Source organism: Branchiostoma belcheri, unplaced genomic scaffold (assembly GCF_001625305.1).
Source record: "Branchiostoma belcheri isolate BF01 breed outbred unplaced genomic scaffold, Haploidv18h27 scaffold64, whole genome shotgun sequence".
Taxonomy (NCBI): Eukaryota; Metazoa; Chordata; class Leptocardii; order Amphioxiformes; family Branchiostomatidae; genus Branchiostoma; species Branchiostoma belcheri.
The window spans coordinates 999,204-1,011,403 of NW_017804287.1; the positions used below are offsets into that span (position 1 = coordinate 999,204).

A 12,200-nucleotide genomic window follows, 5' to 3' on the forward strand; every position below is an offset into this window, starting at 1 on the left:
GCTCAGCAAACTGACGACTTCAACTTAGAATTTGTAAGTGGGAACACTTCGACAAAATGTATCCCAAAAGCATTTTGTATTAAGGTATATGTGAAAATTAATGTAATTACTGGTAGTGCAAAAGGCTGCTAAAATTGGTTTGCCAAAAATTTAGCTCTGACAGGTCTGGCAGTTGACATCCTCGGCAAACTGCCTGCCAACTTCAACTTAACATTTGTAAGTAGGAACCTGTTTACAGCAAAATGTATTTCTTCAGATACCAGTAGTGCATATTATGTGATATGCAAAAGAAAAAATCTAGTACTGACAGACCTGGCATTGTCAGCAAGCTGCCTACAAACCTCAACTTAGAATTCATAAGTGGGAACACTTCCTGTTTATTGCAAAATAAAGGGGTACGTGATATGCATAAGAATGGTACATGTTTTGTAAAATTGGCTTGCCAAAAATTCAGTTCTGACAGGTCTGGCAGCTGACATTGTCAGCAAGCTGCCTGCTGACTTCAACTTAGAATAAATTAACTGCTTCCTGTTTACGATACAATGAATCCCCTAAAGATGGTGCAAAGGAAAAGAGTGGTATAATTGGTTTGTAACTGACAGCTAACATCCTTGACAAGCTGCTTGCCGACTTCAACTTAGTGGGAACACTTCCTGTTTACGACAAAATGTATCCTCAAAGATAATACAGCCTCTAAAATTGGTTTCCAAAAAAATCTTGTACTGACACACCTGGCAGCTGACATCCTCAGCACTTCCTGTTTACAGCAAAATTTATCCCTAAAAGTTAGTGCAGTACCTGGTAAAGTATTGCAATTTCAGGGTGGCAAAACTGGATCTTCAAAGGCAGTTTTCTGGTTACATGTACAAGTAATCCGATATGTGTGTGTGTTTTTTAATTTAATTGTCTAGTAACTGAAAAGTTGACAGCTAGAGCTATTGGCCCCAAAAATTAATGATTGATAATTAAAGTTATTAATGATTTTTCATTCCTTGACAGGTGATGAAAAAGTACCCCGTGGTTTACAACGAGTCGATGAACACAGTACTGAGACAGGAGCTGATCCGGTTCAACCGCCTCACGAGTGTGGTCCGCTCCAGTCTGCAGAACCTGCAGAAGGCCATCAAGGTCAGCCTCCACTTGTTTTTTTCCTTTTCCAAGTCCCTTTTCTGTTATTTGCTACCAAATATATGTCGCACCAGGCAGAATGTACTGCACCTGTGCAAAATGTATATTCTATTGTGGATAGCACTTGGGACAATGTCGGCAGGAAGTCTCATTTAAAGTCATATTCGCATTTTAAAGATGACATCCTGTCTATAATTTAGTTTTTCAAATGTTGTGATGGAAATAATTCTGAATGCAACATTGAAACCAAATATCCAATGAAAACCGTGAAAAAATCTTGGTTTTGCACAGGTGTGGTACAACATGTATGCTCTGCAGATGTGCTTCCCAGCCATGTTATAATTGAGTATTACTATAATTATTACATTCACAGTTTTATTTTGTGGTAAGAGGAAAAACTTAAGGTGATTTTCATGGTGTTTTAAATTCATCGTTGATACAACATTGTAGTACAGTACACTGGGAACACATATGAAGATGTCACCAGGAAAATGAAATACAAGAGATATTAAAGGCTTCATAATTATTGACTTGTACGCTTACCTTGCACTCTTGTTCCCAGGGCCTGGTGGTGATGTCGTCTGACCTTGAGGAGGTGTTCAGCAGCATGTTGGTGGGGAAAGTCCCCGGGGTCTGGGCAGCCAAGTCCTACCCCTCACTCAAACCACTGGGCAGCTACGTCACAGATCTCATACAGAGGTAGGCTTTCCATTCATTTCATCCATTCATTACATCCATTCAACAATCTATCCATCCATCCATCCATCCATCCATTCATCAATCTGTCCATCCAATCATCCATCCATTCATCCATCTGTCCATCCATTCATCCAATCATCCATCCATTTATCCATCTATCCATTCATTTATCCATCCATCCATCCATCCGTCCATAGCCATTTTGAAGTGCATTTTTTTATGTTGACAGCCAATTCGGTACTAGTGGCCACCACCGTGGCCACATTTTGGTAGTCACTTAACTTTTAGTTTTTTTCCCATTGACACAAGCATCAAGAATCTTCAAGTTGTCTATATTGCCCACCTGTCCACTATGATCATTTACCTAGAGTCCCTCTACACTATTAAACCGTTTGCTAGTGATTAACTTTTAGAATACAAGACATTTGGCTTGCTACAAGATGTAGCAAGATGGAGCTCTTCATCAAAGTTTTCTTGTTGAAAAAAAGTTCAAGCTTGTCCAAAAGCCATTCCAAGAAAAGCTCTGGCTACAATTTCTGCACAACTACATACATTGACATTCCATGGATGTGATGTTAGCAGCCAAGTGATTTAAATTGCACCATACACAGAATGGAGGTTGAAATGCTGTTTTATTGCTGTAGGTTGACGTTCCTGAATGACTGGATTGACAACGGAGCCCCGCCTGTGTTCTGGCTGTCAGGGTTCTACTTCACGCAGTCCTTCCTCACAGGTACGCTCCACAGTAACCCACGCATTAGGCCATGCGATTACTGCATTCGACCCGTGTACACCTGGGTTGTGCAATCAAATCAAAGCCAGAGTGCTGACATTACGACTCACTCACTGAATGCTTTTTACACTGCACTCGCATTGGACGTTTTGCATTCAGCCTGCATCGCCAGCTGTGGATTGGCTTAAAGTACGCATTTGACCGGTGCACTGGGCAGAAATTCTGTTTCTGATGCACGCTGATTGTTAGCACGATGTATAGAGAGATCGTGCTGATAGTACAAATCCATGTTTGGTACTGTCTGTAGAATAATGTAACAGTTGTCTGATTTAAAAGGTGAAGGTCTTATGGTCTTTTGGAGGCCATACATGTAGGGGCAAGGTCACGGGCTGAGTAGGCACATGCGTCTTTGGCATGGTATTTAGAAGGCAGAGCCTGTCCTTATCCTTCCACCACGTGGACCTTTTTACCTCCCCAAATAGTGCCAGGTGCACATTTACACCTGGGTGGAGTGATGACTTTCCCAAGTATATAACTCAGTTTCTTGACTGCTTACGTTTCCTACATACATGTACCTACACGTAACCACTAGCTCAGTGATGCCAAAGATTGTCGGATTTTGCTGTACAGTTCAAGTACAGTAACTATGATTTTCACACTCTGAATAGAAAGTTTTTTAATACATAGTATGTTGTATACATTTTTCTTCACTAGGCGTGTCCCAGAACTATGCGAGGAAGTACACCATCCCCATCGATCAGCTGGGCTTCGAGTTTGAAGTCACGAAGTCGGAGAGTGAGATGGAGTCAAAACCAGAAGACGGGGCTTACATCAAGGTCAGGGTCTAACAACTAATAATCTTCACTTTTCTCAACTGGTTAGCTCTAGATCTGGGCTCTAGCCAGCTCAATTTTTTTTTCCTCTCAGCCCAGGTTCATGATCAGACCTGGGGGGGAGAGTGCTCACAATCTAGGGGGTTCTGGAAGAAGATTCTGGATTTTCAAGCCTTCAAAGATGCAATTTCCTACATTTTGAGAGGCAAATCATGGGGTTGAGAGTGGTTGTTGGTGGTCCTTTGGCTGTTTTTAGATTTTTTCTCCAGATTTTTCTCAATTGTGTCCATCAAGGTTGACAGATTGGTTTTAAAATTTTTCTGTCACATGGAAAAATGGGTGCTGGCTAGAGCCCTGCTCTGGATACGGAAGTATGATCATGATATTGTTACAGTATTATTTTGGGTGGCGGAGTAGTGGGCTTGTCTCTCTGTCATATCATAGTAATTGCATCAGTTGCATGGTGAGTGATGGGAGCTGATTTGGAATTCAGGTGATGTACATGTAATACACAATTAGATTACATAACACATGTACAATCCCCTTCACAGTTCCAGTATTCATAAAAACCTCCAAAAAGTCTCAAATTTCTGATTTGTTGTTGTCATTTGCAACTACATGTATGTTCCTGGAAATAAACATTAAAATGTAACTGCCACTAGTGTATTCATGCAAGTCTGCTGATGGCGTCTTGTAGTAAGTGTTAGATAATATGTTCAGATGCCGGAAAATGACATTTACACGTATTCACCGTTTGTTTGTTTGAGCCTTTGTTTGTTCATTAATTGCTGTTATGTAATACTATTAGTAATGCATATATATTAGGAAATATATTACAAGTCATTAAGATCAATGGTATTATTCAGTGTCACTCTTATTAAATATCTGTCATATCTTAATTTGTTTTTGCAGGGGTTGTTCATGGAAGGCGCTCGTTGGGACAGAGAGAAGATGGTGATCGGAGAGTCCTACCCCAAGATCTTATTCGACACTGTACCGGTCGTATCCTTTTCAGAGCATTTCAAATTGAATTTTTCTTCTGATACCTTTGAAGTAGAATGTGACGTCAATATTAAGTGTGACAATGAGTAATCCCCTGACTGACATATTTTTTGAGCACAAAACAGAACATCTTTAAGTTACTGCTCGTACTCATTTAAATCATTGAATCTTTGAAATTCAATGGCCTATTAGATCATGCATCTAAGCTAAGTACATTTCTGACAGATCAAAGCAGCTTCTACATGTAGGTCTTAGGTTCTAGCCCTTAGGCCACATATTATGAAATGTACTAAATTTTGGGGTTTTGCCTATGGCCTCACACTTTATTCAGAATCTCAATAACCAAGGCATTTAATGTAATGTGTATACTTGTACTACCATTAACAGACTTCAGAATCTGTTAGTACTGTTTATTATTAATAAGATCCTTAACTCCGAGCACCACAGATCTGGCTGCAGCCTGGTGAGACTAAGAAGTTCAAGAAGAAGAAAAGCTACACGTGTCCGGTGTACAAGACCAGTGCCCGGCGCGGGACGCTGTCCACCACCGGTCACTCCACCAACTTTGTGCTGTACATGGAGATCCCGTCTGACCGGCCGCAGAGCCACTGGATTAACCGCGGTGTGGCCATGCTCTGTCAGCTGGACGACTAGACACCAGACTGTCCAGCAAACAGACTGAAACCAGTTACCGTCCATTTTTGAATGTACATATTATGTTGTAGTCAAATTGCGCCTTTTTGTTTGTGTTAACTTTGTATATGTTGGAATACGGAAGATGATGGTTACAACCAACTTTTGTCAACAAGTCAATTTTTGAGCGCAAAACAAATTGCAGAATGCAGTATCTTGATGTTTATCAGTGTCTTTATTTGTGTATATGGGAATAATTTGGTCTTATTGAATGTTGGTTTATCTATAGTAACTGAAAAATGATGTTTTTGGATTTATTCTGCTTTGGATAGACTCTGTCATATTTGCAAGCCCTGTTGCCATATAGATTTATACAGGCTTTCAATGAGGTCCAATAAAGATTTGCCAGAGTGTGTGCTGTAAATGTGACCTACAAAACATGTTCCTTTATCTCCCCACTATACTACTTACTCTGACTATCTCTATTATAATTCATCAAGAACAGAGTGAGTTGTGTTGAAGAAAAAATTTGAATACTGAGATTTTAAAAGTAGCTAATATGTGTGTATATAATATATATGGGAACTGAAACTGCAGTGCGTTAATTGTACAGCATCAACTGTTTGCAGATTTTTACACTTTTTAGATACATTTCTAAATCTCAAAACATTGACACAACTTTCATATGATTTTGCAGTGCACATCATATACCTAGACTGCAGTATGTAAAATAATGACCATGTATGAGTTTGGTATGATTTTGGAATCTTTCTCATAAGATTGACTAGATTTCTTTGACTATACTAGTATTTCTCAATGTTATCCCTGAAACCCCTTAAGCCATACAGCAAATTTAGAGGTGGATCACAAACAAGTTTTTTTTCAAGGTTTCACAAAAACCATGTGGCCACCTATAATGCTGCTATAGCTAGTAAGTCCACTATGTAGACTGTACCCTTGTTGCACTCACAAAGTCACCAAATGACTTTCTGTATAGATTCATATGGAGTATCTATTCATTTCTCTATTATAGAATGTACTCAAAATTCTATGATATGTATTTAACCTATACTCTAAAGTCAAGACCACTGAATGTAAAATTTACAATCTTAAACAAAAAGATGTAGAATTCTATTAAGGTATGTACCTTAGATCAACTCTATATTTCTATATTGTATTATAGGATGATGTTCTGTCCGTCCTTATTGAATTATAGATGTGGATGCTTCCATCTATTTTTATCTGTAAATGATTGTAAGAAACAGAACGAGACTCTAGCTAGTTAATAATTCACTGAACGTGTACATGTGTGTTCGTAACACTTCATATTGTTACTACTGAACAGCGGGTGGCATGATTTGAACGGTTTTGACATTTCCTTGTAGCTTGAGTGATATCAAAAGAAGGAAGTACTAGTTGAAGTAGTTACAAAACACTTGCACCAGAAGCTTTATTACACTACCATAATTTCATTCCATCTGCAATTCTGAAATTTCCTACCATGTAAAACCACTTGTCTTTTGTGTGTGTTATCGGGTTTGTTGTAAAATCTTTGATTTTGGAACCATACAATACTGGTATTAAAGAGTGCTGGATTGGTTAAATGTTGGGTTTCGTGTGCTCATATTCATCTGCGAGTGACGATAAAATGTGTTTTTATTCTGGGTACAGAAATATTGATTTGGGTGGCTGAGCTGTGGGTTTGTGTGTCTGTTTCCCCAACACATGGGTGGAAAGATTACCAGGCAGAATGACATGAGGTCAAAAGGTCAGACACTGGAAATGGGGTGAAGGTGAAGTCTCTAAAATCGCTTGTTTTTGCTTTATTTTGACTAGCAAATAGACACAAAAGAAATAAAATTATTTTGACTAGCAAATAGACAAAAAAGGACTAAAGCACGTAGGACTTTTCTCTACCAAAGACGTTAAAGTACGTACTACGACTTCCCTTGCAAATCTTCCTGGCCAATCCCTTAGACTGATTTTCCCAATCCGAAGAGGAAACACGACCCCCACGACATATGGTGGTCTAGACACCTGATTGTGTTACATAAAAACGACGGTGTGGATTTTAAACTAACAGAACACACAGAGTAATAGGATGCCTCCTGTTCCAGTGGTTTTAATGAGATCGCAGATCAATCATTTGTCCCATGTACTAGTAACTTGTCCGGAACTAGAAATTTCAAAAGACTGGCCCTTGAGGCTGTTGTTTAAAGACGAATTTCTGATATTCTCCTGAATATTAGTGATATTAGAGCTATCCCTGACCCAGATATTCTTAAGTCTGATGGGCGCCAACCTTGATCTTTCTTTTATAGCTGGCTTTTACATCCAAAATCCCACTTACCCTGCTGAAAATAACTGTGCGTTGTATAACGTGTTATCATCTACAGCGCTGGCTGGATGTAAATCCTACTAGCTGTACAGCCTCTTTACACTCGTGATCACGTGAGAGGCTGCGAAAAATGAGCGACCAAAATCAGATTTGACAGATTGAATTTGAATTTCACAGACTAGTGTTTTTTTTTAGTGTTTTGTCGTTTGAATTTTGATTTTTTTTTAATCTACTACTATCATATACATATATCTTAATCATACTTCTGTATCGTGCATCATATTCCAATCATAGAATCAAGGATCACAGAAATTCCAATTCTAGTCGCTAATCGCTGTACGTTGCTCAGAGATTGTCGTCTCAGGTGGGACCTAAAAACATTGCTGGCACTCAGAATACAGAAAACATGACTGTATACATACGTATAGCTGTTGTAAAATACTCCTCTCAGATATAGATTTAAATGTTTAGATTCTTGTTTTAGTACAGAATTATGCAATGGTGTACGAGAATCATTTATTGTCAAATAAATTCATTACAAGACGAAATTGACAGCACATTATGTTGAATGACCAGGGTGTTGGATGTTCATACCTTGTAAACAGGAGAACCTATCACACTAATGGACGTCTGAACCAGATTTCAAATTAGATCAAAACAACATCTGGATAGACCTGGGAGAGATGTACAGTGTGTTTGCGAGGATACAGAGGTGTGTTTATATTGCGGTTTGGCCTTGGATTCAACTTTTGAAGAGTTGATTATACATGTACACCTGTTTTGAGAGGCGTGCTTCAATCCCTTAACCATACTGCTTTGCCATCACACACACATACAATAACACACGCCTGCACACATGCACACGTACACAGACAATGATCGTACACAAACGCACATAAACACATATTAAAAATACAATAACACACGCATACACACGTACACTCCCACATATATACAAATACACAGTGTCACTAACAAACACGGGCACACATACAACTAGTACACACACGCGCGCGCACACGCACGAACACACGCACGCACGCACGCACACACACACACACGCGCGCGCGGGCGCGCACACACACACACACACACACACACACACACACACACACACACACACACACACACACACACACACACACACACACACACACACACACACACACACACACACAAACACACAACCCACAAAACACTACTCCCCTCCCTTGGGATGAAGGAAGTCCTGCCAGCTTTTACAAACTGCGGTACGCCGAACATGTAGCCCACTTGTCGCCGCCCACCCCGCCTGTTCCTCCCGGTTCCCCTGTAATGAGAGCCGGCGCCACTCGACCTTTCCGCCATGCCGCATCACAACAGAGTCAGCGCGTCGCTTCTCAACAGCAGGGCAAATTTGACGACCTTATTAAAAGCATAGCAGGAAGTAAAGAGAACACAACATCCTCTATCAAACACTGGTCTCTACTAGCGGGAACTAACCTATAGAACTTTGAAAATGTAAAAGGAGTTCTAGGAAATATCAAGGAGGCTACAAACCCTATAATCTCATTGGAAATATCTTGACTTTTTGAGCATAAGCTTTGAAATTGGCTTTATGCATGCACTTCAAATAGAGATATGAAAATGTGTACTACTTCATTGGTAAGGAAGGTTGTCGTTGTCACGTATATAGTATTACATTATATTCTGTAATCATTACTTGACTGTATATTATATGAAGATGAACCCCAAGCGCTATTCGAAACTTTACAATTAAATGTCAAAAGAGGACACTTTCAAATACTTGATGTCATGCAGGAATGAATGTACAGTAGACAAATTATAAAATTATGTTTCTAGGTGTTTTAGAAAGAGAGAAGAAACGTCGATAAATAGTAGATGATGAAAAAATGTATACTAGTAGTGTTGTAACAGTTGTAATATACAATTTTAGCACTTAGCATTATGATAATGTAGCGTTTCAGTATTCAATACTACATGTTTTATATCCTCTAGACCACGATGTGCATGTAGCCCATTTGGGCAGGAATATGTGATGACGATATATTCATTATATGTACCAAATGCGTAACTCAGAATATATAGCTACTTAGCTACTTGTTTCGCTAGCTTTCACTGCCTTTGAGTCAATTGCAACTTGAATATTTTAGCCTGTTTTGAAGTTTTTAGATAATCTTCTATTCACTGTCAACATTCTTGATCATATCTTCTAACTTCTAACTCACGTTACAAGTTTATACATGATCCAATGAAAATCGTTTATGCAGTGGTCAAGCCCCTCAATCCTTGTGGACAACAGTCTTGCTATTAATTATCCGCTGAGGGACTCTCAGTAAAGGGTTACCCGAAGACGCATATATAAAATGCGGGACGCATCTGTTTAGTCATCAAATAGTTACAGTAGTACTTGTTCTGATGCTTTAATTTCGGCTTATTATTACGATCGATCAAAAATCTACTGTAGACTATCGGATGCACATACGGGATAGATTCTAAATTGCAAGTCTTTAATAAAGATTGACCTTTCATCGTAAGCAGATTTGAAATATTTAACGGTTTTAAATCCCAAACTGATGACGACTATTCTTCAAAATGATATACATAAGCTATATAGCCTACGGTTACTTTTCCGTATATCATAGTTTTAACAAGAGCATGGCGGAGATTAAATATACGCATCTAAATCTATGCCATAAATAGATAGAATAATAATGTTATCGTTATTGCATATTCCTGCACAGATGGGCTGACGGCACATGTGATCAAATGTTGTCTAAATGATATAAAACATGGAGTATAGAACACTGAAATGCTACACTCTAAATTATAAATAACGCTAAATACTAAAAGTCTATATATGTGTATTAAACCAACACTATATGCTACATCTACTGTAAATCACTGTTTCTTCTCTCTTTTTGAATCATAAATAAAAATAGATAAGTAAATAATAAATAAAAGATGCACACGAACGATTGCGCGGAAACATTTCTCCACCCTAAAATCGTTTTCAGTTTGCGAGTCACACCCCGAAACTGTACTGAGAATTTATTGCAGTCAGATCGCAGAGGACGATCCTTGGCAACAGCATCGTAATGTTGGATTAGCACCCACTTCACGTCTTCGAGTATCAATTAAAATGTAGGATTGACTGCAGGAGCACAAATAGACCTGTAATAGCAGGGTGGCATGACCTGAAAACCACACAGGTTTATGTCGGGGGCACTTCATTTCTGATGCGTATGGTGGGCAAAATGTTGAATCTCCTTTTTCCTTGATTAATGTCAAACAAAAGTACCTACATGGTACATGTAAAAAGAAAGTACGAAACGTTTTTTGTCATTAGTAAATATAGACACGACAGCAAAAATCACCTTTGCAAATACAGCTTTCAAAATCCTTGTTGAAACAAAGTAATACTAGGCACATACGATCTGGGGGAATCGTAGGATGATAACCAACCGAGGCTATGAACTAGCTTGAGGATCATGTAGGACAACATTTTCTGTTACAAGACAGTTGAATTTTGTGCGCCGCACTTTCAACTTTTTTTACGATAAGAATGTCATCCAACATACTAGTACTGTTGTAAACTTGTTGTATGGCGTTTGTGAACGCATATTTCTAACCCCAAAATTTCTGCGCCTGAAACATCTTACAGAACACATTAGCGGTGACTACCTGCTGTATTTACGACACAATCACAATAAGAATGCCATCCAATCGTGAACCTGTCGTACCATGTTTGTGATAGTGTCGCTCCCTATCCCCAAACTTCTTTGAAACGCCTTTGAAACTGACATCTTACAGAGTTTACAAGCTAAATTTTCCGTACGTCACATTCACGACTTTTTAAAGATAACAATGCCATCCAATTTCCGTGATAGTCGTAAAACCGTGCGGTGCGACGTCTCTAACAGTTCTCCTTTCTAACCCGAAATTTCTGTGACGTCTGAAACTGAGAGACATCCGTGTATCACAAGACCTGACTTGTGACTACGTGCCGTATATCCCACATCTTTAATCCCAGATCCCGCTCGTGACATGTCTCCTGTAATGAAACGTCCTTCATTGCCTCCCACGCGCGGCACGAGGTCCTATCTTCCACCGCCATCCTATTGACACGGCCCGCCCACCTCCTTCCACGGAGCACCGGCTCCGAGTGGATGATTTTCCAAAGGACCGGACGCGTGTACGCAGGGTACCGCCTACATAGTCACCTAGCTTCAATTATACAGTAACGTTTTGCTTCTAGCCAAACACACACACACACACACACACACACACACACACACACACACACACACACACACACACACACACACTTTGATTCAACTTTCAAGAAATGGAAGGTAAATTATCCAACGTCTTGAGTTTTTTAAATAGATACCTGGATTGTGCACGTGTCTTTTTAACCCCATTTCTGCGCTTGAAACATATCACAAAACACACTAGCGGTAACTATAGGCTGTATTAACGACAATTTCACGACTTTTCTTAAGATAAGGATATCGTCCGACCCAACTCACCTGTGAACCTGCCGTATCATGCTTATGTTGTGTTGCTACCTAACACAAAATTTCTGTCGTATCAAAGAAAGACGACAGTTTTGTCGTTGTTGTTGTAGATTGGCGTCCAAAGCTTTGGAAAATTTCGAAGACCTCTTTGAATAGCTTTCTTCTTTTAAAATGGCATGTATTTCATCTTTCATTGCTTCGCCTTTACGGTATTCACACATTGTTTCGTTACGGCGGAGGTCGCCGCAAGATGTTGATTTCGCAGTGTTTTCAAGCGGGCTGTGACAGAACCAACCGCCGACTTGGCTCTAAGA

General features: G+C 39.4%; 1 protein-coding gene across 1 annotated transcript in view; it reads left to right on the forward strand.

The window, feature by feature from the left end:
• Positions 1-6,454, forward strand: part of LOC109483409 (dynein heavy chain 3, axonemal-like) — a 48,495-nt gene extending 42,041 nt beyond the window's left edge. The window contains exons 73-78 of the mRNA XM_019786420.1: positions 1,000-1,128; positions 1,691-1,827; positions 2,472-2,560; positions 3,275-3,396; positions 4,306-4,395; positions 4,843-6,454. Of these exons, the coding sequence (XP_019641979.1) occupies positions 1,000-1,128; positions 1,691-1,827; positions 2,472-2,560; positions 3,275-3,396; positions 4,306-4,395; positions 4,843-5,049 (774 nt within the window). The 3' untranslated portion in view covers positions 5,050-6,454. The remainder of the gene's footprint in view (positions 1-999; positions 1,129-1,690; positions 1,828-2,471; positions 2,561-3,274; positions 3,397-4,305; positions 4,396-4,842) is intronic.
• Positions 6,455-12,200: the final 5,746 nt, after the last annotated feature.